The following is a 27644-nucleotide window of genomic DNA, read 5'->3' as shown; positions in this document are numbered from 1 at the left end:
GGAATACTGTGCACCACAGCTGATATCTAAAATGGCTGATCCACACAGCTCCTTCCTGATATGCACCACCTTGAGTCTGTGCTGCTGCTGCTAATGACTCAGTTAAATTTTGGGAGTACTGTTTTGGCATACCTCTCAACTTGTGAGGTGCACAGAAAGAAAGTGCAAACTTTACCTCAGGCATTAGTCAGCACCACATTAAAAAATGATAAGAAGGGGTATGATGATGATGATACCTAGTGACTAGTGTCCTGCATAGTGACAGGCATACAGTTATGAAATAGGATATCTAATCAGAAGCTAGAGTAATGTGGAATAAATACATCCAGATAATTGCAATATTAGTAGGAGTAACAGGACTAAAAATTTCAAGTAAACTTAAACATGCTACCAAGATGGGTAACTCCATATGAACTACAGAATGAAAGTTGTGCATATACAGTGGTTGCTGAGAAGAGCATTGATAGTCAGCATCAAAATTTGAAGCAATACTAATTTCATGAACTTTATTTATTTATTGCATTTGTTTACCGGGATAAGTCCACTGGGCCTAAAAGAGCCCATTTTCAGTGGAGGCCCGGGGAGAAAAGCTCCAATGAGATACAGAACAAATATAAACACTAATTAGTACAGAAGCAGAAACAGTGTTACAGATAGTAAATATAGTAACATGTAAAGAATATATACATAAAAGCAGGAATCTAGTTTGTTTGATTACAGCAATATATACAGAAAATATACATTAAAGCAGAATTCAATGAATTCAATCAGATTGGTATAAACAGAGATCAGTATTATTGTACCAGAATCAACAAGTGAAGATAAAAATAAATATGGAGAAAATATCATCAGTCACTAGTAGCAAAAGACATAGGAGTTTAGTAATCATATAAGGAGAGTGAAGAGGTTAGGTTATAGAGCAGGAACATAGCCAGGAAGAGTTGAGATGATTTTTCAGCATTTGTTTGAAGGTGGTGGTGCTGCCTGTGTTTCTTATAGAAGGTGGAAGTGAGTTCCATAGTTTGGCGATGGTGAAGGCATAGAGGAGTTGACCAGCAGGTAAGATGGGCTTATCTTCTTTTAGAAGTAGATGATTTTCAGATCTTAGATGCCTGCTGGAATGGTGATGGCAAGTAGAGTTGGGAGAGCTGGACAGTCTGTGGGTCTGTAGATTATTTTGTGCACAGTAGTTAGTTGGGTGAATGATATATGGTGGGGAAGTTCCAGCCACCTTAATTGTTTCAGTGACTTACAGTGGTGGGATGAGAATGTGGCCTTGGTGGCAAATTTTGCTATTCTGTTGTAAACATAGCAAGTTTGGATTTTGTAGAATTTCGGATAGTAGTGAGGAGAGGGGCATCATAATGGAGAGAGGGTAATAAAAAGGTAGTTGCAAGTGTTTGTCTAGTAGAGAGGCTAAGGAAGTGTTGGTGCCTGTAGAGCATACCAAGCTTTTGGTGTGTTTTTTTGATGTTATTGTTTATGTGTAGGTCAAAGTTAAGGTTTTCATCTATAGTAATGCCTAGTAATTTAGTGTGTGGGACAACTTCTATAGTGGTATTGTCTTGGGCTTGTATAGTGAAGAGTTTTTTATCAAATGGAGTGGTTTTCCTAGGAGTAAAAATTACTAGTTTAGTTTTTTTTTTTTGGATTTAGGGCAAGATGATTGTTAAGCATCCAAGCTTCAGTAGATGTGAGGGCATTCTGGGTAATTTGCTGGAGTTCAGAGCTGGAATTTGCAGTGCATATTATTGTAGAGTCATCAGCATACTGGATTACTGACCATTGTGGGAGAGGACCCTGCTTTTTGGAATGGGGTCCATGCCTTTAGTAATATTAGAAACACTAAATATTTAGAGGAATTAACAAGTGTAAAACCCTTCCACAGTAGAGCAGGGGTAGGAATTCAAATCCATATTTGCTTCCAAGGCGCAGTGACTGTGGCCAGTAATGTAAAGTAGTAAAAGTTGCTGAAAATTTGGAAATGGCATGCTTAAAGTTGGTGAAGGGAACAGAGAAATATCAGTGGCATTTCTGCAGACTTGCACTCTTGTGTAGCAGCACTTGTTCACTGGGAGATTGTAGTTCAAAGGCTCTACAGAGTGAAAGCAGGAACCACTGTTAAAATAATTATCTTTATTTTATTATTTTAAATTGCTGCCCTTTATTATTTTAAAACACTTAGCTGCCCTTTATTATTTTAAAACACTTATCTATCACTGTTTGACACAGAAATTATGAACAGTGTGAAGCATTTAGATGTGTAGTTTCAAAAACTTTACTGCTATCTCATATTACATATTCACTACAAATGCCCAAATTTGCCAGTGAAATAGTATGCTCAATGTGATGTGAGCCAGCTGTGCCAGGTAGAATAGGGCAGTGTATGTATAATGTGTGCCAGCATAGATACCTGGAGTTTTGTAAAGAATTATATGCCATTTGTATATCAAACTGATTTGTCCGGATGCTTGTGTTAAAAATGTATCAACAGTGGGTCCTGCTGGGCAGAAAAGAAATATAAATGTATGTTAGACTGTGTTGTTGTAACTGATGAAATGTATATATTTTAACAGAGGATACTGGAAGGAAAGAGATTAAGCTCAGCCCAGCTAACCTTAAGAAAAACAGTCTGAAATTAAATGACTTGGATTAGGCCATAAAGATTTTATCTCACAGGTCTGAATGCAGCCAGATGCACAATGTCTGTGAAAAGCCTGGGCTGGGATCCTGCTCTATTGTCCTTAGTGTAAACTAATTGCTACCCTAGGGTGCCAGAGAATGATTTGTTAGTTTCTGCAGGAAGGGTGGACGTGTTAGAATTGTTTTACAGTTTCCAGATGCTGTAGTAAACCTTAGCTAAAGTTCTGCATGTTTATTGTAACACATCAGTGTCAGATCCTGGCTCAGTTTCTATTGAGAGGATAGTGTGGGAACCACAGAGTAAAGTAACCAGATGTGATGTCATTCTGTAGCCAGCACTGAAACTGTATTTGAATAATAGTGAGAGGCGTAAGGTATGCACTCTGTTTTTCGACGTGACAAGAGACTCATTCGTCTTGTCTTGCCTTAGTAAGTAACTAGGGAACAGTAATTCTTCAGTCAGTTAGAAAAATATAGTGAGATTGGCTAAATGTAGTTTTTTTCTGTATCTGTCTGAGTCTTTCCATCTGTGTTGTTTTTTTATGTTTCCTGTGAGTGAAACTTCTGGTGTTTATTGTAAATAGATATTCAGTATTTTCATTTTTTTATTGTTTATTATTAAATATATCTAAACCTTTCATTGTGGTTGGTCTTTTAGAAAATATTTAACCTTTGAGAATACTTTTATTTTTTTAATGGCACTGTAGCTCCACATTCCTGAAAGTCTTGCTGCATGGTTAAACACTACCATTTATATAAGTATTAATTTTAATATGTGTAATTGGGTACCCTGGTAAGAACCTTAAAGTAACTGGCTTTGGGTGTTCTGGTGCTAGCAGATCTACCTTATAGTCTTGGTGGAGGTGGCATAGTAGTTAAGCTGTGCCAGCCTTTCCGAGGTGCGTGTGTGAAAATCAAATCTCAAAGACAGTGTGTGAGACAGCTACTTTGAACTGGGACACTGAGAGCACTGATTTCATAGAGAGGGTAGTGGAGGACTTGGCTTGGAACACCCGGCTAAGGACTCAGCTCTATAGTCATCAGTGGGGAGTTTTATCTGGGGCCTGGAGAGGAAGCTCAGCTCCAGGACTGGAGTGTACATTCTCTGCATGCTCTTAATGGAAATTGTACTTGGTGCAGAGAGCTGCATCTAAAAATACTGTGCATCTATTTTTTTTTACAGTGAACATTTCCCACCGGTGTCTGGTGAGGACTGAGACTTCTTGATCACTGCCTCAGAGGAGGAATGTCACACTCAGATTTTAAAGTTTTGCTTCATTACCATATTATAGCTTGATTAGAAGAAGAGGGAGATGTGGTAGTGTTCCAAAGAATTACATCAGAGCACAGAACATGCACATAAATCTAACAGCAAAGTAAGTAAACAAACAGCAATATTAATTGCAATAAAGTATAGATTTGTAAAACTGAGGTGGTCTTTTTTAAAAGAAAGTTACAAGGCTATGTAAGTTATCAGCAGTAATTAAGTAACTGAAGAGGGTTATACCACTTTGCCTTTTGCTGTGTTCTTTTGTATGTTTTAAGATACCAAGGGTGTTGATAAATTAATCTGGATGGGATTAGCTGAAAATGTCCACATATGGGTATTCCTTTGTGTATATGTAGATTTCCAAAGTTGCTGTTTGGAATCTCTTCAGCTCCAAAATACTTCCAGAGAGGTACGGCTTGGAAGAGTGAATGGCTAGATAATGTAGGTGGAATAATTGATAAGCTGATAGCTTCTAGAGCTACTTAGTAAGAATATCATTTGAAAATCAGTATGCTGCTAGAGAGGCTTAGGCAAAGAAACTTGAAGCTGAACTAAGTTTAAACAGTTGTGAATATGCAAAAACCTCATACTTTTCTGTTCACTACCGTGGTATGGTGCAGTATTTCCTAATATCATTGCAAACTTGTTTGATATAACAGTACCACTCATAAAGCTACTAGAACATGGTGTTACATGGACGCAGCCAGTATGGAGATATATATATATATATACACTCCAGTATGGAGATATACACACACACACACACACACACACACACACACACACACACACACACACACACACACACACACACAGACACACACGCACACGACAGGACTCCACCAGCTGTTGGATTGGGTAGTGCTGCTCCACACTGACTGAGAAAACAGTGGCTGCTGGTGTGATTCTACCTGCAAGACTTATGTACTGTTAAATCCCTGTGGTCATGTTCGATAATATGATTGCAGATTATTTAATTATTTAGTGTTCTTACACTGCTCTTATGTTTGCAACATTTCTTTCTTCATTTATTTGCCTTGGGGTTTCTTTTGCATTTCCTGACATCAAGTACGTTTTATGTATTTATTTATGTTTTCACTTACTCAGTCACTGCTTTGGTTACCTAGGTGGAGTCACCAGTGTGAATGTTTGATATATTCTGTGCGATACAAGGTGGATAGATGTTACCTGCTTAGATCGAAAGATAGGTTACTGTTCGACTTTGAAATGTTTAAAAACTTGCCAATGACATGCCACAACCTGGTACTTTGCAAGTATATGCTTGTCAGCAGGGTCTTGATATAATATTATTTTAAGCAAGTAGACAGATATCTTATTGGTTGAGACAGAAGCTTTGACTGAGACATAGATATTCTGTGCTTTTCAAAACTTTCAGAGTGATAAAAGACAATGATATTCTGCCATAAGCAATATCAAAGTGTATTCAGGAATTTGCTGGACAATACTCCATTTAAACCTTACTAAAGTATGATCTGCAGTTTCCGTATAAACCTGCTAAGCCAAACATATAGCTTATTCCTTAAGTATATTTGCAGAAGTGTAAGGAGAATTTATTTGAAAAAGATTTGAATGCCTTACAGGTAGTAACCAGTGTCTGAGAAGAGTTAAAAAATTGTGAACTACAAATGAGTGCACAACATGGAAGTTTATTTTCATCATAATAAATTTGAATTCAGCAATTTAGAACATAACTTACATGTTAGGTGGTAATCAAAGACCTGAGGTGGGTCCTGTGGTTTGTATGCAGATGCTGCTGATCCAGAAGGTGGTAGAGCACCCCAAGTCATCTTATGGTGGAAAACCTTGTGCAAAAATGAAATGCAGGAGGTCCCATGAAGAAGGGAGTGAAGGTTTGCATATGTTATGGTTTTGTCAAGAGCTGTTAAGGTTTGGGAGAAAATTGAGGGAGCAAAGAGTGGAGAAGGAGTGGGATAGATATACATGATAGGGTGGATCAAACTCCAAATTGTCAGGGCCTGGACAAAGGAGCAGGAGGTGGAATTTGTGAAAGTTATTGTATTGACATTGGAGAGTGCTAACTGATGTTACAAACTGTTAAAGAGATATAAAGGTACACTGGAGAAGAACAAAAAGACAGCAGGTATGGTCATTTTGGCTGACGTACTTGAATGAGCACAAGTGAGGAAGAAGTAATGGATAATTACATCATAAAGGAGGATGCAAATGTGCTTATTGCATGATGGTGATAAAGGTGTGCATGGTTACTGTATATATGGGATGCTTTATACTTAAGGTGTTTGTGTGGCAAGTCTGCCTTAAGGCTTTTCAGACTGGCACTCACTATTGTGGATTTGGTAGCAAAGGGAAGACATTATTTTCCTTTTCCATACTAATCATAGTAATCTTAGAAAAGGCTATTTTGATTAACTTGTCAATTTACATGCATAGCAACAGTTTATGTTGCCATGCACTCTTAAGTAGATAAATGTCAATCTCTCATAAGTGGAAACTTGACTTTTTTCTCATGATAACAGAAAAGTGGTTTCATTCAAAAGTGGATCTGTTTGCCTGAAACATAAAGGAAGGATGAATATACTGAGTTTTACACCAAATGTGGATGACAGGTATTTCTGTAAGATGGCGTCATGACTTTTTATTGTCATTTCCTTCATCTCCTGTGATTCTAAATCTCTTGCTAAAGGTAAAAAGCAAAGAAGCAACTTTCATGCTCTTAACTGCTTGATATCCAAGGTAACCATGGCTGTTCATCATACTGTTTACTGTTGCTGTCCTTGCTTTTTGGGATATTTGCCTCCACAAAGCCTGACTGGCCAGCTTGCCTGGCTTTAGCCAAGAGGAATCAGGCTTATGTGTTCTTTTAGAACAGGAAAGAATCCTCCTGCACTTTGAAGTTTATTTAACCTCTAACCTGTAACTGTGGTGATGAGTTTTGCACCACTGGTCCTGCATAATGTTTTTCCAGATTTAAACAAGGAATGCTAGGCACCTTCCAGGTTTGTCCGAGGGAGGAATGAATGGGAAATGTTGATTGGGTAAACTTAAGGGTATGAAGGGAGGGAGCATCCTGGTTGAGTCATGGTTCTCTTTGCTCCCAGACTTCTCTTTAGGTTTTGCTTGCCCTTCTTTCCTGAACTTTCTTTTCCGATTTATTTTTGTCTTGGTTACAGTATAATGGTGCAAAAGTGCTGGCTCCACCAGTTTTTTGAGATACTGCTGGAGTTTCTTTATATGCATATGGGTTGACTGCACAATCATAATGCCTGTAGCTAGATAGTCAAGAACCCTGAGAAGCTCCTTTGCTGAAACTGCCTCTCTTTGAAGAGTATTCCGAAAGTAAAGGGTCTGCAAAACAACCTTGTGGTCTGGAATGAACACTGTTTGCAGACCCATATCCAGACATGTGCCAAGGAAAATCAGGATTTGCTTGGAACATTGTTTAGACTTCTAGACTGATGTATAGACACAGTTCTTTTAAGAAGTTTAGTATAAATTCAATGCCTTGCCTTTCCCCTTCGGGAAGCTCTTTTGAATGAGACAATTCCTCAGAAAGGGATAGATAAGAATGCCATTTTTACTGTACAAAGTTATTACTGTATCCAGGCACTTGGTGAAGACTCTGGGTACAGCCGACAAGCCTAAGGACAAGGCAATTAACTGGTAATTCCCTCATCCTCACACTGCAAATCTAAGGAACCTTCTTTGATACTTAGCAATGTGGATATGCAAGTATGCATTCATAGAGACTTAATTTTGGTCCTCAGGAATCTCCTCAAATTCAAAAACCATAGGAGTGCTGTCCTCCACTTTAATATTGAGTCCACCAGCCTCCAAGAATGTTACTGCCTTGGTATCAGAAGGCATGGCAGAAGTCTATGTCCAGGAGGACATGCAGAATGATAATGACATGGTGGCCTGTAGAGCATCCAAGCCAAGGGCCTTGGCCAAGACCTACTTCAAAGGCAGGCTGATACGAAAGCACCTTTTTGAGCCTGAAATCAGTGGATCTGGAAATGCCTTAGTCATGAAGTGGGACGTCCTTGGTCTCTTGGCATTTCTCCCCATGTTTTTTTGGGTAATTGTTTCTTCTTAGTTGGAAGGTTCCCAGAGACCTTTGCAGATGCCATAGCTGATTGGAATTAAGCATGCATCACTTCAGACTGTCTTTTGATGAAGCTAGCACAATGCAGACTACATCCACATGTTTCTGTTGGATTTATTTTCCACACCTTACATAGTTATTCACTTTACTGTTAAATTTGGATTCCAAATCAGTGTCATATATTTTGAAAAAGGCTGTATCAAAAAATAAACAAGAAAATTCCCTATGGTGTATTAAATATCTAAAAGTAAAAAGAAAACACTGCCATGGCAGCTGCCGACTACTGAAACACTTAGAGATTTATTATATAAACTTAAAGCGCTTTTCATTTGCTGACACGCAAACTTCTTTGGAAGTAAAATATAGTAGTACAAACCACTTTTAAACCAGCAGGTAACCAGGTTACCCAATCATTTACAATGTGACTCGTACAAAAATCTAATTAAAGGGATACACCTTCATAAAATGTTACTGTTTTCGGACAAACCAGCTTACATTAGATCATACAACTGGGCTAAACATACTGTGGCAACACGGTATAAATACAAAACATAAAAATATATTAAAAAAATGTATGTACATATATCAAAAAATGTATGCAAAGAAATCTAGTATGTATCAAAGGGAACATACCAAACTAGTGATTGCTACATATACTAATAAAAACTCAAGACTTGATACAAAATTAAAAACATAAAAAACAAGTGGGACACTTTTAACTTTTATAACTGTTCAATGAAAACATTATATACCAGAAACGTAATAAAGAAACAATAAAAATGAAACAATAAAGAAATCCATCAACTTGTGTACACAAACTAATTCCTGTCATCTCTGCAGACTTCTTAATTTTAAAATACTACTAATAGAACAAGTTTCTTTAAGTCCTGGAAAATTGTAAGCATTAAGCTTAATCTACCAAGATAATTCTAATTCTTCAAGTTGTAGGGGTGTAGCTCTACCCCTAACATCCTATGATACTTGATCTATAGCCATAAATTTAAATTTATGGTCTAAATTCAACTGAATATGTTTTAGCTAAAGCATTGTCCGTATGGTCTCAGGATAGCTATGATGCAAAAACATGCTTTTTAAAAAACAGCATTCATCAATAAACCTATTCTAACTCATTTCTTCATTTTTCCAGTTGCCACCCTTATTATCAGAAACGGTCAGTTAGTAAGGGCCTCACGTATAGTTAGCCAGGATGATGATTTTATTGATGAATGCTGTTTTTTAAAAAGCATGTTTTTGCATCATGGGTATCCTGAGGCAGTACTAGACTCTTTAATTGATGAGGTTAGATTGAAAAGATCTAATCAGTTTTACAAACCCATCCTGGCCACCAAGGTTTCAGTGTCTGAACAGGTCAGTGGGTCTAATTCCGTGGCAACGGATGTTAGAGTCTACAGATCTGCACACCCATGATTTTCAATTAAGTTTTATTACTACATTTAGTGTGCACAGCCATCTTTGCATTAAGATTATTCAGAAAATTTGGGAACTTTTTAGAACTAACCCAATGTTATTCAATAAACTAGGCAGCTTGCCCAAAGTAATATTTAGGAGAGGCAGGAATCTGAAGAATCTGTTGGAACAACAATGTCACAGTATTCCTAGAATGACAGGTATGAACAAATGCGAAAATTGCAATTTTTGTAAGTTTGTTGAGGTAGCCAATTGGTTTGCCATTAATGGCATACACTTCAAACTCAAATGTAGGTTTAACTGTAATTCTAGGTTAGTAGTTTATTTATCTAAATGTCAATGATGTCCTGCATTTTATATTGGCAAAACAGAGCGTAGGCTCCGTGATAGAATGTATGAACACCAATATGCCATTGGTAGAAGAAAAACGGACAACGCTTTAGCTAAACATATTCAGTTGAATTTAGACCATAAACTTAAATTTATGGCTATAGATCAAATATCACAGGATATTAGGGCTAGGCCTACACCCCTACAACTTGAAGAATTAGAATTATTTTGGTAGATTAAGCTTAATGCTTACAATTTTCCAGGACTTAACGAAACTTGTTCTGTTAGTAGTATTTTAAAATTAAGAAGTCTGCAGAGATGACAGGAATTAGTTTGTGTACACAAATTGATGGATTTCTTTATTGTTTAATTTTTATTGTTTATTTATTACATTTGTGGTATATAATGTTTTCATTGTACAGTTATAAAAGTTAAAAGTGTCCCACTTGTTTTTTATGTTTTTAATTTTGTATTGAGTCTTGAGTTTTTATTAGTATATATAGCAGTAGTTTGGTATGTTCCCTTTGATACATACTAGATTTCTTTTCATACATTGTTTGATATATGTACATACATTTTTTAATATATATTTATGTTTTGTATTTATACCGTGTTGCCACAGTATGTTTAGCCCAGTTGTATGATCTAATGTAAGCTGGTTTGTCTGAAAACAGTAACGTTTTATGAAGGTGTCTCCCTTTAATTAGTTTTTTGTATGAGTCACATTGTAAATGATTGGGTAACCTGATTACCTGCTGGTTTAAAAGTGGTTTGTACTATTATATTTTACTTCTGAAGAAGTGTGCGTGTCAGCAAACGAAAAGCGCTTTAAGTTTATATAATAAATCTCCAAGTGTTTCAGTACTCTGCAGCTGCCGTGGCAGTTTTCTTTTTACTTTTAGTTTTGTGTGCCGTTTTGGTTTCAAGTGTATTAAATATCTGCAAAAATGTAAGGACTGATAGCAGACTGACTGACTGACTTTGCTGGTAGCATGCATGGCTAGTGACACTACCCAGCAGGAAAATAAGATGTTATTGGCCAACCCCTCCCCATACCACCAGTGTCCTTTCATGGCAATGGAAGGGAGTCAGCTGTGTCTTTGGGGGTGTAGTAGAGCTCTGGAAGTTGAGTTATCTGCAGGCAAATATCCCAAAAAATAAGGACTGCAGCAGTGAATTATTCAAACGTCAACATTTATGGCAAATTCCTAATACAACTTCACTTTTCACCCTTATATTATATCAGTGGTATAACCAGTAACCTTTTGTCTCTTCTCATCAAGTTATTCACCCAGTAAAAGACCCAAAGTCCAGAATGGTTGCGGTTCATGAAATTGGCTTCAGTAATGCTTTAATAAAGTAATGGCACAAAAAATGTAGAAGCTTTTTGCTCGTGCTGCTGCTTCTGTTTTGGACTTTTGTTTTTTGATGAGCTCTGTTTGCAATGTACAGTAGAACTGTTTGAATTTTCTGTGCAGTGCTGCTTTGGAATTGTAATACTTAGGAGCATAGGTCATAGGAGTTAGAAGGCATCTGAGCTGTGATACAATTTCTGCCTTGCCAATAATCCTCCATTAGGTCTTGCCTCTTTTTTCAAGGAGACCCAAGCCAGTCATACTAGGGGTGAATTTATGCATGGATAAAAAAAGCAGGGTTCTGCATTCAGGCCTCAAGTTTGTCCATCTAACAGCAAAAATAATCTCATATGGATCTTAAACAGCTTTTTTTTCTCCAGAGATGATTTTATCTGTTTTCAAAGATCTAACTGGCTTACCATCTGAAATCACTGTTTTCTAAATGGAATACATTTACTTGTTAGTATATAGATCAAGGGAGGCACAGAAGTGTAGTTGTTAGCATTGTTGCCTCACAGCAAGAGGTTCCCTGGTTTGATTCTCAGATGGGGTGCCGTCTGTGTGCAGCCTTCATATCCTCCCTATGTTTATCTGGTTTTCCTCTGGGTGCTTCAGTTTCCCGCCACATTTAAAAGACATGCAGTAGGTAGATTGGACACTCTAAATTGGCCATTGGTATGAGTGTGGGTGCAGGTGTGTGGTATGGAAGGACAACAGTGGCAGGGTTAGCTGCCAGACAGTGCAAACCTTGGCTTTAGATGATTGTCACTGTTGAAGTGACATCCTGAACCCTTGTGCAAAAATGGGAAAAGGGGTTGTGAAAGGTTGGATAGATATCAAAGTAAATTTAGGCAGCAAGTTAAGTCAGTCTTAAAGATATTATAGTCTCTTAATACCTTGTATAAGGGTGGCCTGGCCAACTCCATTAACATTCATATGTCTGCTGTGTCTCTGTCTATACAATTTTTTTTTCTTCTGTGATTTTTCTTGTAACATACATACATAATACACACAGATGTTTCAAACATGGGCATTAATGCCCTTCTAGCCTTCCAATATACAAGAACAATTGTTCCCATAATAAGTGTCCAGACTGTTCCTAAAAGTATCTGAACTAGTGCTTGCTTTAATGTAATTTGGTAGTTTATTGCATGCATCAGTTCTTCTCTCATAGAACCAGCTAGTGCACTTCGCATTCCTATAGAGTCTTCTGCATAGGTTGTTTGATAATTCTCTATGACCTTTTAATAATCCTAGACATTCCCAGCGATAGTTGTCTCTAAATGCCCTGTATATCTAGATAAGGTCTCCTCTTAAATATCTGTATGAGACATTGTATAAGTTCAGTTATTTTAGTCTTTCGTAATAGTAATAGTTCTTGAATGAAATTTTTTTCTCTGTATTTCCTGTATAGAACTTGAATTGTTTGATAGAAGTACTATTTCTACCTCTTTCTGCATGATTAGTTAAGCAGAACTAATGTGCTTGTCTTAGAAAGCACTCTTCTTGGTAGCAGTTAGCTCAGCCAGAAAGGTTTTGAACCTTACTTCTTAATATGTAAAGAACCCGTCATGGTTTTCCATGACAGCATGGTGTTTCTGAGAATAAATCCTGCTTTTCTTTATGCCTAAAGTGGTATATGAAATGTCGCTGAACCAATCCATTCAGATGCTTTTCATGTTTCTTAGGATAACAAGGATGAAAGAATTTTGCATACTGTACATTACATTGACAGGATAAATATGTTGAAAGTTAGCCACTAAGACCATTTTATTAGCTGATTGTAGCTTTTATAAAAGGAAAATGCGTGTTGTCTTGTTGCTTTTCTAAGAGGCTATTATTTTTTATTTTGGTATGAAAATGCCTCATTGTGACTGGGGAGCTTGGGGGATAGTTCATCAGATCTACAACTACCCATTGCAGCATTTTTAAGAAATGTATTTATCCAAATTGTTTTGGGTTTACTACTTTGACATCTTTTCATGCAGTCTGCAATTATTATATATTAGTAGCCTAGTGTTTTTTGGTGGAACAGGATTTACTTTACTTGTTCTGTAGAGTAGGTTGAAGCCCATGCACTCATTTCTGGGACCTAGTGGTTCAATATTATGAATTACTTCAGCAATGATCTTAACTGAAATAATGGATAATTCTTTTGAGTATACTCACCTTAACAGTAAATGTTTGAATAACAGGATCATTATTGCAGCTCAAACTTGTTCTTGCCATTCCTCTGGCCTTGCATATGTTGTGTCTGATAGTCGTATGTAGTTGACTTAGTACTAGTGTACACTCACTTCATGAGTTATTGTACTTTGTTGCAGAAGTTAACCAATACTGTGTTTAGTTATGGATTGCTATCAGTTTTTATCTTGCAAAGGTTAGTCTGTACTTTGTTGGTGTGTTTATTATTTTGTTTAACCTTGTAGCTGGAGCTATGTGTCAGTCTTCTGGTAAAAATATGCTTTTACATTGGCTGGCTTAGAGTCACAATACTTCTTTAGTTTTCCTCTGTAACACATTTTGGTATACTATTTCTTTCTGATACTTCCCGGGCAGCAAAAAATAACAGGGACCAATATGGAGCTCTGTTTTATAGTATACATTCCTGTAACAACCACAGCTTAGGACTGCAACCATGTGCTGCTATGGAAATGTGATTGCTGAAAAATATCATCTGTGGGATTGACTTCCTTAATTTGTATTGTTTGGTCATATTACACACTCCTGCAGCAACAGTGCAGTTATTAAACAATCACTGTTGTCAGTGTGAGTGTGTCCACCTTCTTGTACATTATAATATTAGTGTGTTTGATATGATCAGATTCATGTTATGTGGACCATAGTCTTACTGTGGTATGTGATAAATATTATACTATGTTCAGTATTGCTTTGAAGTTAAACTTGATATATTGTCATTTGAAACTGTTTTGTTTCAGGGTAGAAATGTAATTTTACAAATAAGCACATCTATTGCTTGTATTTTTCTAGTTATTCCATGCAGAGCAGAGATTACACAGAGCCCAGCAGCAACTGAAGGACCTTAGCCATGCAGCAACAGATGCAAATCCTGAAAGTAAGCAAATAATTAATTAACCTTTGTTTGCAATATTACATAAATATGCAAAACTGAATAAAGTCATCATCACAGCAAATGGATTTTTTCTGTACAACTCATTTCTGTACTAATGAGCTGAAAATGTATTTACAGTTAGTGGAGGAACTAAAGGATGGGTTCATTTCATCTGTATTGAAGTTTCATGGGATCATAGGAGATTACTAGGCTATCAACCCAGAGGTCATTTTAAGCCTATCAGTTTCATTCTAATGTAATACCGTAGAAATGCTAGTCAGTACCTAAGATTGCATTTAGTGAAAACTGCCCATGTCCAGGACAGTTGTGGGTTTTATCCCCGGTAAGAGTTCATGGTGCCCCATCCACTCATCCATGTTCCTCTTGAACAGTGTCATAGAGGTGCTCTGATTCACATGAATTGGTAGCCTGTCACAAGCCATATTTACGTCCCTGGAATGGGTAGCCCTAGTCCCATTTGATTTACGGATATATGTAGCAAGTTCATTAAGTTTGGGTCTTGGATTGCTCTGTAGGCCAGGCATAAGCCTCCTCTAAGTAGTCTATACGATATGGAGTATAGTGACAGGGAATTTAGTCGGTCTGTGTAAGACACATGCTGGAGCTCCTTGATCTTCTTTGTTAGAAACCTCTGAGGTCTCTCCAATTGCTGTAAATGCTTTGTACGGTACATGCCAAATGGGACGTTATACTAAATTATGAGCCAGATTAGTGCAGGTATAGAGGGGTTATAACCTCTTTTCTCTTGAAGTGATACCTTTACTAATCAAGTGTGCTATGTAGAAAACCTTCCTTACTACAGTAGACACATGGTGGTCGAAGTTAAGTCAACTTGTGATCCCAGATCTCTTACCACTTCTTAGGTACTTGGGGTATTTTTGTTGAATTGATATTGTGAAGGGACATTGTTTGTGCCAAAAGGAATGATGATGCATTTCTTTGCATTCAGTTTGAGACTGTGACTAATACATCAGTCGCTGGTCTGTGCGAGACCCTCCTGGAGTACATCATCTGGGGGATTCAATGATCACACCTCGTTTGCAGTCATCTGCAAACTTGGTCAGCCACAACCTCTTTGTGTTGACTGTAACATCTGAGAAGTATATACCAAACAGCAGGGAGCCCAGCTCTGACCCCTGTGGAACCCCGCTGGTAACAGGTCTGCTGGTTGATGTGGAGTCACCTACTTTGATAGTGCATGTCCAGTTTGTGAGCCAGTTGGCAACCCATCTTATAATGAAGGGGTTTACATTCAGTTTACTAAGTTTATCAGTAATGCTTGAATGTGGGATTGTGTCAAAAGCCTTTGCCAAGTTGAGGTATGTTGTGTGCACAGATTTGCCCTCATCAATGGCCCTGGTCACATTTTCAAAGAACTCCACCAGATTTGACAGACAGGATGTGCCCTTGATGAAGCCAAATTGGGTAGGATCCAGGGTTTGGAGGTCACCTATGTCTTTATTTATGAGGTCCATAATGATTCGAATCTACAGCCTTACAGATGAGGCTTGTCAGGCTTATGGGTCTGTAATTCTCTGGGTCTGTTGCTAGGCCACCTTTATGGGAGGGAATAACTGTTGCTGTTCTCCATTCTGCAGGAACAAAGCCTGAGGTTAGGCTATGATTAAAAAGGGTACTTAATGATGATGCTAGTTCATGTTTTAGCCTGTTTAGAAGATAGTCTGGGATGTCATCTGGTCCTACAGAGGCTATGTTTTTTGCCTTGAACAAGGCCTTGAGGACCTGCTCTTCAGATATGTAGGGTGTGGGGGGAGTTTGGGGGAGGATGGGTGATAAGTTAGGATGGGATAAGGGAGTGAAAATTTTGCCAAACCTATCCGCTAGCAGGTTTGCTATCTCTGTGGGGTCAGTGTGTGTGATACTGTTGGTCACTAGTTCTGCACATGCTTGGTTCCTACCTTTTAGGCTATGTACGTAGCTGTAAAAGACTTATGGTTATCCTTAGCTATACTTGCTAAGTTTCTCTCAAAGAAGCCCTTAGAGGATTTGATAAGTTGTCGTGCCTGTTGAGGCTGAGAAAGATGCTTTTCCATTATTGAGGTCTTGCCTTTGTTTTCTTGGAAAGCAACTTTTTGTGTTTATTGTAAAGTTTGTTGATACTGGATGTCCACCATGGCAGCTTGTTTTTACTTGAGACTCTGGCTTTTATTCTTTCTGGTACAGCTGAGTTTATACACTTATGCAAGAGATTGTACAGGGCTTTAGTGTAAGCTTCTGTCTAGTTACCACTTCCAGTTTGGGGTGGGGCTTGGAATGGATTTATACCTTCACCTAGGAGGGTATAGTTTGCCTTGGTGAAGTGTTTTAGTTTGATTTCATCTTTTGTGAGTCCTAGTGTTAGTCCCAGCTCAAAGGTGACTGATTTGCTGTCAGATTTAACCAATGAGGGTCTGACAGTTGTGGGAGTGCATCTGTTTGACATGTTAGTGAGGGCCAGATCTAGAATGTTTGTTCCTCTTGTCAGGGTATGAATAATTTTTTCCAGGGCATTTGAATAAACAAAGTAAAGGAACTTTTGCACTACTGAGTTAGTGCTAGCATAGGTTTCCCAGTTGATGGTGGGATAATTGAAATCATCCATAACCAGAGTGTTCAGTAAAATTTGGATGGTCTCCAGTTTGGCCAAGTAGGCTTCATGAGCGTTGTGACCCACAGAGGGGGATTTGTAACTCGCTATGACTTGCAAGGGGGTCTTACCCACTGTAACTTAGACTTGGAGTAACTCCATGGAGTTGTCCAGTCTAACTAGATAGGAAGTGAATTTATCTCCAATATAGATTGAAACACCACCTCCTTCGGTTTTCACATGTTCATTTTGTGATCTAAAGCTGTGGAAGGCATTGTAGCCTTGCAAGGCAGGGTTACTCTCTGTGACCTTGAACCAGTTTTCTGTGACTGCACAGACATCTGCATCTTCTAGTGATAGAAGTGCTTTCAGGGAGTGCAGTTTTTGGTCTAAGCTTCTAGCATTTAGCAACATGACCCTTATTTTGTTTTGATTGGCTAATTTCACGTTGGTAATATTGTTTTTGAGACCTTGCCTAAAAAAGGCACTAGGAAGAGGCAAGAGCCTTTGCCAGCAGCTAAACGCCTAGAGGTGCCAGGTGCAAACCATCTCTGGCAAAGCAGCAAGGTTTGTCGACCATGGCTTCCCAGGCTGACAGGAACTAGATCCCCTTTGAATGACACCAAAAACTAAGCCAGTTATTGAAATCAGTCATTTTTTTTTTTTTAATATTGCGGCATCATTCTAGGTGAGGGGTAGTGTGCTGCTCAAAGCTAGAGACATATCTGCCTTGGGCACATTCTCAGAGAGCTCAACCATGTCTCTCTTCATATAGTCCAGTGAGATACGTCTCAGGTCATTCACACCAGCATGAACTATGACAAAGTCATAATGGTACTTGCTGCTGAGAGGCCTGAGTGTGTGTGTGATCTGACGAATCCTGGCACCAGACAGGCAGCTGACCGTGACTTTCTCCTTGTCCAACCTGGTGAGTGGGACATCTGTGTCTCACTGTTGAGTCTTCAATGACAAGCAAATTTGTTTTTTGAGTGTTGCACCTTAGGGGCTTGGTGGGTGAGACACTGTGTTGCTATGTGTCGTGGGTGCTGTGGGGACTGTGTTAGTTGCAGCAGTCTTATGGTTTGGAGGTTTCTGGTGTTTCAGTAAGTTTTTTGAGAGAACCTCTGTGTATGTAGATTTTTGTGTTTGATGCATGTTATGTGTATGAATAGTGGTGCTATGTGCATGTATAGTGGTGGGTGAATTGACAACCTTTTCGGTGTTACTGTTTTGAGTGTGAGAGAGCATGGATTCAAGATTCTTGCTGTAAATGCACTCTGTAGAAGAGTGAGTAATTAGTAGAGTGTTGTCAGTGTACATGAGGCAATTGCTACACTGCCTCAAGAGACCCAAGCCAACAAGGTTGGCAGGATAAACAAGGGTAGTTCAATTGTCCATAATGCTAGTTGAAGACTGTTGTCACTAGGGGTAGCTTTTCAAAAATGATCATGGAGGGGCTCAGTGGATGGATATTTCTGCCTGTTTTTTTTTTTTTTTGCTGATTGTTTAATAAGTTACAGCTCACTAGCAGTATTCCTTTGACTGGGAAATCACTAAGGATGAGGGCTACACTAGTATGCTGCAGTTGTATCTAAGGGAAAAATTGTTGAATTTAACTGTCCAACATTGGCACACAGTGCACAAACAAGCAGAAACCTGCTCAAATGCAGGGCCTAAATACCAGAAGCTAAAAACGTAAAAAAAAAATTTAAAAGATTTAAAAAGACCAATGAGGATGCTTATTCCAAGCCCTAGTCCAACCTCCCTTTACCATACAGGTCCCAATCAGCACAGTATCTCACTAAAGTGCAGATAGGCTGCTTCCAATCCAAGATGGTCTAGAAAAATGTGCTCAGAACAAATGACCATTTACAAACATACCCAGATGCCACAAGCTGGACTATGCTACAGCTGCTAGCTATCCTAGTTTCAGGGGGAAACACTAGAGAATATTTAACACAGCAGAAAAATAGCATTGAGAAACTAAAAACATATTTAAAACAGCAGAAAATCAGCAAGGAGGCTCTAAAGAATGTTTTAAGCAGCTAACAAATCAATCATTCAAACACTGCTTGGTGGAAAAAACAGAACATATAGCTTTAAAACAGTGAAAAATACCAATAAATACTTAAAAGACTGAAAATAGCGAAAAAGCTCTGTAAACAGTGAAAACCGCAATACAATTTGATTTAACAGACAATTGCACTGCAACAGTGTAGTTTAGTACACAGCATATAAATACAGTATAAAGGTAGGCAACAGGCAATAAAAAGTGCAATAAATAGAATAAATAAGCAAAGAAAAAAAAAAGGCAACTTATATTTTTTGGAAGCTCAGAAGCCTCTAGTCGCCTGGTATCTCAGCTCAGAGTTGGCTTGTAGCCCACCTCAGTTTAGCTCAGCACAAACAAGTATATGTCCTATTGTTCCACATTTGCAGTCAAGTTTTGTGTCGTTCTGGTGAAACACTGACTGTAGGGCTTACTTTGAGACACACTGGTTGCAGAGGCTTAAGGACTTAGTTGAATCAGTAAGATTTCCAAACACTGGGTCTTATAAGCATTTTAGTCTTCAGTAAGTTGCACTTCAGAATTTTGTCAGTTCATAGTGAATCGAAACTGCATTTCCCCTTGGTTTTATAAAATGTTATTGGTTTATGGGGCTATAAGTAACATTTTTCCATCTCGGTTTGGTACAGCTTACAACTAGTGCTCTGAACCAAACAAATCTTTTAGATTGTCACTGGTGTTTTCAAAACCAAGCTAGTTCTTATATTATGCAATATTGTAGTAAATGTAAGGAAAGTGAGAAAAGAACAGGTTCCACAAGGTTAATGGATAGTGTTTATCGTAAGGATCACTGATCCACTAGAATTCTTTGTACATAGGAATTAGCTACAAGTGGGTATCATCCTTTTTGGACAGACTTGTAGAGTTTACAGACATCCCTAGAAAGGGAGTTACTCTCCTTACAAGACTGAAGACAACAGTATGATATTGTGGTGTAAAGGGTCATCTTCATTTTTCTCATACAATATGCTTAGGTCCACAAGACTGTCTCAGTCCTTTTTAGGCTGCATCTTAAGAGCAGTAAGTATTATTATTTTGCACATTTTTTAATCTTTTTTACTAATGTTGAAATCTGTATGTTGTTGGTGACTGTATTATTTGATAATGATCCTTTGGGGGCATTTTTTCATTGTCTAGTTAAGTCCCCTGGAAAATTGGGCAGCAGTTCTTTGGGAAAGAAATTCCCACAAAAAGGTTATTGTTTACAGGGTCTGTGAAACAAACAGGAAAGATTGATGTCAGTAATATATGCTTTCAAATCTATAAATTATCTATGGACTCCAGAACCACTGCTAGTAATCACAGACAACACCACAATGATGTAGTACTAGCAACTCATCATAACCTATTCACTTCAGGCTACTTACATCCCATCTCAGCAAAACATTATTGCAGACAGGCTGAGCAGGATCAGGACAGACCCTCACAAATGGAAACTGAACCCAGGTGGTTTACAGGAATTGATTCAAAAGTGGGGAACTCCTCAATTAAATCTATTTGCCTCCATTCATGAACAGAAATTTAAAGAAATTCTACTTCAGCATTCTTGCAAACAGGCCTGGAAAACTGATGCATTCTCATTCCCATTCCCATTGAAAGAAATGTTCATGTACACCTTTCCACCCTTTCCATAGGTATCCAGCATCATTCTAAAGATTCATAAGTATTCCACAAAGGCAACTATGGTGACTCCCTTTTTGTCCAACCAGCAGTGATGTTTATCATTTTGATCACTGCTGCAGTAGCCTAAGCTATATGGGTTATATCCTGCTCAGGATATGACATACACTCAGCTTCCAAAGATTGAGGGCACCTTCCATGCACCCAAACTGTTAGTTGACTAAAAGGCAAGTTTGAACACCACGCCCTTCAAGACTTTTCCTGCCACCAAAGTGAGTACTCCACTGTGGAATTTCGAGGATCGACAGTCAGCTTGTGCTGGTCAGTTGCTGGGCAGATAGGTTTCCCTTTGGGAAAACCTTCCACAGTTAATATTTTATTATTTGAACATACTTTCCCTTTAAAGAAAGTATTTTTATGTTAAGAAAATGTGTTTTTCTTGACAATCGTGTGATGTAACTCCTTTTAAACAGGAGAGCAGTTTTGTCCTTGTCAGTTTAAAAGTTGTTTAACTATTTAAAACTGCTTTCTTATGTGAAGAAATTGAGTTTAATTTCCATTTGGGGGCTGGCAAAGTGTACCGAAGTGCTTTTACTGTGTTTTGACTGAGAAAAGTGACATTTAAGGATTTCTTATTTTTACCGGCTTGTGCTGCTTAATTTCCACGGGAAAGGAGCAGCATTTTTGGCTTGACCATGGAACAGAGTACCACTCCCATAGTTGTTCTTTCTTCCAGCCACAAACAGCCTTTGCCACTACAGCAAGCAAGTAATTTTCCTCAGCCATATGTGGGTGACTCTACTCTGGCCAAAGCTGGTTCCCCAGATCCCTCTAGTGTTGCCCATACAGCCGGTATGGACCAGGTGACTAGCCACATGCTCAGCCACTGTTATCAGTCTTGGGAGAAGGGGCAGGGCAGATGTCCCTGTTAGCCGGAATGGTGTGCCCATCCCTAGTAAATCTTTTGCTAACATTAATAAGCCTGTTTACCCCAATTTTCCTGTTAAAATGAAAAAAAAATTCCTCTGGACAGGAGTAGTTTATTAGGACTGGTTCAGGATTCTTCTTATAAGGTGATTTCAGGTAAAAGTCAAGTCAAATTTTATTTATATAGCACCTTACAGACAAAAAATGCCACCAAAGTGCTTTACAAAGTTACAAAAAATAAAATACAAATTCAATCAACATACATTACTAAAAGCTAAATCATAAAAATAAGTCTTAAGATTTGATTTAAAAACTGCCACTGAAGAAGACTGCCGAATATAAAGTGGAAGCTCATTCCAAAGTTTTGGAGCTGCAACAGCAAAAGCTCTATCTCCCCTCGTCTTAAATCTTGACCTTGGGACCTCAAGTAAAGACAAATCTTCAGAGCGAAGTACCCGAACAGGTACATAGGGATGCAACAATTCTGATAAATAAATTGGGGTCAACCCCTGTAGAGCTTTAAATGCCAATAACAAGATTTTAAAGCGATTTCTATAAAAAACAGGCAGCCAATGTAAGACTGCCAATATGGGCATGGCATGATCAAATTTGCGTTTGCCTTCCAAAAACTTCCCAGCAGCATTTTGAACAAGCTGCAAACGGGACAGGGCACCCTGACTCACACCAAATAAAATGGAGTTACAATAATCTAAACGTGAAGTTATAAAAGCATGCACCACAATTTCAAGATCACATTTAGACAAAAAAGGTTTCACCTTAGCCAAACGTCTTAACTGATAGAAGGAAGATGCCACTACCCTATTAATATGACCCCTAAAACAGAGATCTTTATCCATTATTACCCCCAAATTAATAACAGAATCCTTCAAATAGGGAGTCAATTCACCATAATCTATCTTAATAGAATCATTGTAACGCCTGGAACCGAAAAACACCACTTCTGTCTTTCCTTCATTAAGACTCAAAAAATTTTCCACCATCCATATCTTAAGCTCACGTAGGCAATCCAGAATCTTTAATAGTGATCGACCATCAGACTCATCCAAAGGTAGATAAAGTTGACAATCATCAGCATACAGATGAAAGTCAATACCATATTTTCGTAAGATGTCTCCTAGAGGCAAAATATAAATACAAAACAACAAAGGCCCCAAAATTGAACCCTGTGGAACCCCCCAAGGAAGATGGAAAAAATCAGATGAAAAACCACCCATCTGTACACATACCATTCTATCAGTAAGGTAAGACCTAAACCAATCTAACGCCAAACCAGTGATTCCCACATAATGTTCAAGACGGTGCAAGAGCACCTCATGATCAACTGTATCGAAAGCAGCCGTTAAATCCAACAGCACTAATAATACAGATTTACCTCTATCAGTTGCAAGAAAAATATCATTCATAACTTTCAACAAAGCTGTCTCAGTACTATGTAATGGTTTAAAACCAGATTGAAAATTTTCTAAGAAATTATTTTTATCTAAAAAATCCAACAATTGGCCATAGACACATCTCTGCAACACCTTACTCAAAAAAGGTAACTTGGAAATTGGCCTATAATTAGCCAATACAGACGCATCAAGGCCTGATTTTTTCAACAGTGGATGTATAACCCCCCTTTTAAAATCATTGGGCACTACACCGGAAAGTAAACTCGTATTGATTATTGACAATACCACCGGTGCCACTATAGGAGATACATCCTTATAAACAAACAATGGTAACACATCGTCAGGAGAACCACTAGGCTTAGCCTCATTTATCATTTTAATTAAATCTGGCAATAATATAGGATTAAAAGTACATAATTTCTTCGAAACAGGAATCAATGGGCCCTGTAAAGAAACTATACGCACAGCCATTCTTAACTTAACAACCTTATCCATAAAATATTTAAGAAAATCATTACAAATTATAGTTGACACCTGAACTGAGAAATAATCTTGAGCATTTAAAACAGAATCAATTACATCATACAAAATCCTAGGGTTATGTGAATTTTTAGAGACAAGGTTAGAATAATACATATTTTTTGCACATTTTACAGTATTCTGACAGACCTCCCAACTTTCCCTCAGAGCAATCAAAAATACAGAAAGCTTATTCTTTTTCCACTGCCTTTCACATCTTCTACATTCTCTCCTTGCAGCTCGAGTAATATCTGTTACCCACGGATTTCTTACTGAACTCTTCTTTTTCAAACGCAAAGGGGCAATAATATCCAAAATATCCCTACAAGTCTCATTAAAGCAGCTTAAAAATCCATTCAATTTACACCCTTCCGGTATTTGAAACATAACCTCTTTAAATAATAAAGAAAACCTCTCAAGGACATCTTGATTAAAAAAACGTCTGAATCTAACTGACACGGAATAATTTTCTACACTAGAATACAACTTAACATCAAATACAATAGGTTTGTGATCAGAAAAAACAACATCATGTATACAAAGATTTTCCACAGCAAGCCCAGATGATAATACCAAATCCAGCATGTGACCACATTCATGAGTGGCCCCATCAACACACTGATTTAAATTAAAACAATTTAACAGATCACAAAAATCTGCAACAAGTGGCTTATCTGGACAGCACACATGAATATTATAATCCCCAAGTAAAATAATCTGATCATAACGTAAAGCATACTCAGACAAGAATTCAGAAAATTCAGATATAAAAACCTTATTGTAACTTGGAGGCCTATAAACCACTACACAAAGTGGACTTAAATAACCCAATTCAAATAAACAAACTTCAAAACTGCTATAAGTAGTTACAGGATGCAGTTGTTTTGATGACAAATTTGTTTTACAAATAACTGCCAGCCCACCACCACGTCTTAAAATTCTAGGCACACTAATCAACATACAGTCCACTGGCACCAGTTCATTCAAAGCGCTCCATTCCCCGGGTGAAATCCAAGTCTCAGTTATGCAGAGTAAATCCAAAGTATGTTGCATGAAAAATTCTTTTAAGACAAATGTCTTATTAGCCACTGACCTGGCATTCACTAATCCCCACTTTAAGGTTGACACAGCTCCTACAGCAGACAGTGCTTTAACTACCGGTTTCAGGTTCTTGAAATTGACTCCTCTCACACAACAGCGACGATAACGTGGAAAGGAAAGACAACCCCCCATCGAAAAGCCAACAACAGGGATACTCCACGAAGCCATAGCATTCCACATCTGCCCAGACACTAGAGACCCAGGAAGCAGCCTTCGCCTAACTCCCAGAACGCCAGAGAAGGAAGCCACCAACAACTTCAACTTGGCCAACCGTCCTCCATGGCAGCCCCGCTTCCTACGCTTCCTCAGCCTCCCACCAACAAGATACAGCGGCGGGAAAGTCAAAAAAGACTCTGGCAATGGATTCAAGACAGGGTGAGACACGCTCCGACAAACACTTCCTCCAAATGGCAGCAAACCTGCAGCAGCACCGATATTAATCAACGAACATCAGTCGTAAGTAGTTTTCAGATCCACACACTGCCAAACACACACAAACAGCAGCAAACACAAGAAACCTTGCAGAGCTATCAAACGGCAAGCCGAACACACTGGCGCCATCTTCCAAAACAACAAAGGGATTCCTCTTTTCCTGAAGATATTCAAGATTTAGAATCTGGAAAAGAATGTGATGGGACAGATCCATTTTTTCTCCTCAGATTTCTGATTTAGACTCAGAGACGTGCATGGCATCTGAGTCTCCCTGCGTGGAATTCTTTTTCTTTGAGACTATTTCCAGATTGCGCTAGTGTTTTGAGTGGGAGAATACTTGAGGTTTCTTAGTCGCCCAGAAAATTCTGAGTTGTTACAACTGGAATTCCTAGAAGCTTCACCCATCCCCCAGTGCTCTCAACATTGGAGGATGTACTTATCACAGACAAGATGTTCTTCGTGATTCACTGTTGCAGTCATCACATTTGGGTTATCCCTGTCAGGGTAGCCCTCGGCCGGCATTTATGGTAAGTGTACACAACTGTACTTTTCCCTGACAGCCAGCCAGCTGCACCTAAGAAAACAGATACAATGTATAAAGTTCCTCAGTCTTTCAAGTTTTTATACGCTCATCCCAGAGCTGACTAAGCAGCTATAGCTTCAGTTAATCCAACTGCTCTCAAACATTTTGTAAATTCTTATCATTCCCTTTCAGACAAGGATTGCAAAACAGTTGATAAGTTTGGGAAAAAATTGAATACTTCTGCAACTTTAATTTTTAGTATTTTGTTTTGTCAGGCTCATGTTAAAGTTTATTCTGACTAATTGTGAAAGTATGAGGAATGTTTTATCTGAGGAAGAATCTTCTTTGTGTGGTTTAGATGTTATTCATAGTCAGTGTTGCAGTACCAATCCTTGGGACTTCCTGCCGTGCAGAAGCCCATGACTGGCCCGATTTCCAGAGTCTTAGCACCATCCCAAGCCGACAGATGCTGAATGACCAATGTCCAGATGTCAGGGTATAAGAAAGGAGTCTGTCAGCGCCATATTAATTTCTTTATAGTCATTTAGTCTGATGTGCTTCTCGTGTGTTTTACATGCTTGCAGTCCTTCAGCTGATTCATGTTTCCAGAGTTCCTCTGCTTCCATATAGATAAGTACCTTACTGGGGAAATTTCTTCTCTAATGTTCAGAAAAGTTAATAACTGTCCTATGGGAAGCAAATCCCACATAAAGATTTTCATTTGTTTTGCTTGGGGCCTCAGCACAAAGTCTGTAACTGCTGTGATTATGGTAAGTTTCGTGCAAAAATTTTTAGACATAGATCCAAGGTACTCACAGCTCATATGGAGTTATTGTTAGCAGCTTCTTCAGTAGCATTGCTACCTTCGACTTCTGCAGGAAAATAAAAAAAAAAAATAGGGATCCAAAGGCTACAGAAAAAACTACTGTGCCAGACTCTTAAGTTGAACGAAGATCTTGGTGAGGTGCCCTTGATGCCCCCGAGACCATTGACAGCTAGGCCGGAACCCCTCTAACATGATCCCTTGGGAGGCCACCACATCCCTGGCCTACCCCCCATCTACCTCCACTGCTTATATGTCAGTCGGGTCTGACGCCACTATGCAGGCAACAGCTTCTGACATCCGAGAAGTGGTTTCATAGGGAGACCTTATGTCTCCCCTAATTTCCAATGTTTTTACCAGTACTTGAAAGTGGATGACCACATCCCTTGGCCATGCCTGTTAAATGATCTATCAAACCAAAACACACTGTCACAGTGGCATAGCTCCCCAAACCCCCCCCCCCCATCTCAGACCAAAGTCCAGGATTTGATTAAGATAGACAGAAATTCATGGCTTTCGTTAAATCCAGAGAATCCAAGAAAAGGAAGACGACTCATCCTCTTAAGATGAGTGAGAGCTCTCTTATTTGGTTCATTTACAATCTCAAACTTGCATACTTGGATGATACACTTCTGCTAACCCATCAGAAGACTTGCCTTCAAAGACACATTACCCAAAGTGAAAGAATCTTTTAACTGGGAAAGTAAGCAGTTCTCCCAGGCACAAACAAATTACAGGTAGTTATTAAGCTTACCATCTCCTAGACTGTTGGCTAGTAGTCCAGTGCACATTGTACTAGATGATGTTTTTGAGGACATAGCCCTACACCCTGACTCCTTACCACCTGCACTTAAGAAACTAGACAGATTTTGCAGAGTTCTTGACTCGCAAAAGCATCTTTACAAAAATCCCAAGGCTGATCCCTCTGTGGTCTCCATCCATTTAAATAATGGGGTTGCCAAAGGTCCATCCAGGCATCCCTTACCTAGTGACAGGAGAGCAGACTGCTAGACAGGTTTGATAAGAAAACCTCTGTTTCTGAAGCCCTAGCTGTGAGCTTTAAATTGCCAGTTCCATATGATAAAATGCTTGAAATCACTTCAAGATAAAATGATAGCAAAACTTGATTCCATGTCAGATAGAACCTTGTAAAAGGAGATACAGGACATGCCAGCTAGAGAAGCTCTACAGGTAGCCGGGTACTCCTTGAAATGTGGATATGACATCTTAGATGCTTCTTGCAGAGCAGCTGCCACAGGTTCAGTTATCCACAGACATGCAAGGCTCAGAACTCAGCCACCATTAAACCAAGTACTAGATGGCCCATCAGACAAGGAGTTCCTGTTTGGACCACCAGATGAACAAGTATTCAAGAAACTAGAAAAAAAGGCAAACAAATTAAAAATATTT

General features: G+C 38.6%; 1 protein-coding gene across 1 annotated transcript in view; it reads left to right on the top strand.

Moving 5' to 3' along the window:
- The window catches only part of IFT81 (intraflagellar transport 81), a 2787102-nt gene that overhangs the window by 898738 nt on the left and 1860720 nt on the right, over positions 1 to 27644 (top strand). Inside the window, exon 8 of the mRNA XM_044068648.1 lies at positions 14120 to 14204. Within this exon, the coding sequence (XP_043924583.1) occupies positions 14120 to 14204 (85 nt within the window). The remainder of the gene's footprint in view (positions 1 to 14119; positions 14205 to 27644) is intronic.

The sequence above is a fragment of the Protopterus annectens genome, chromosome 4.part0 (genome assembly GCF_019279795.1).
Source record: "Protopterus annectens isolate FY-2018-M chromosome 4.part0, PAN1.0, whole genome shotgun sequence".
NCBI classification, from domain to species: Eukaryota; Metazoa; Chordata; order Ceratodontiformes; family Protopteridae; genus Protopterus; species Protopterus annectens.
The sequence above is the reverse complement of the archived record's forward strand: the minus strand, read 5'-3'. Positions and strand labels throughout refer to the sequence as shown.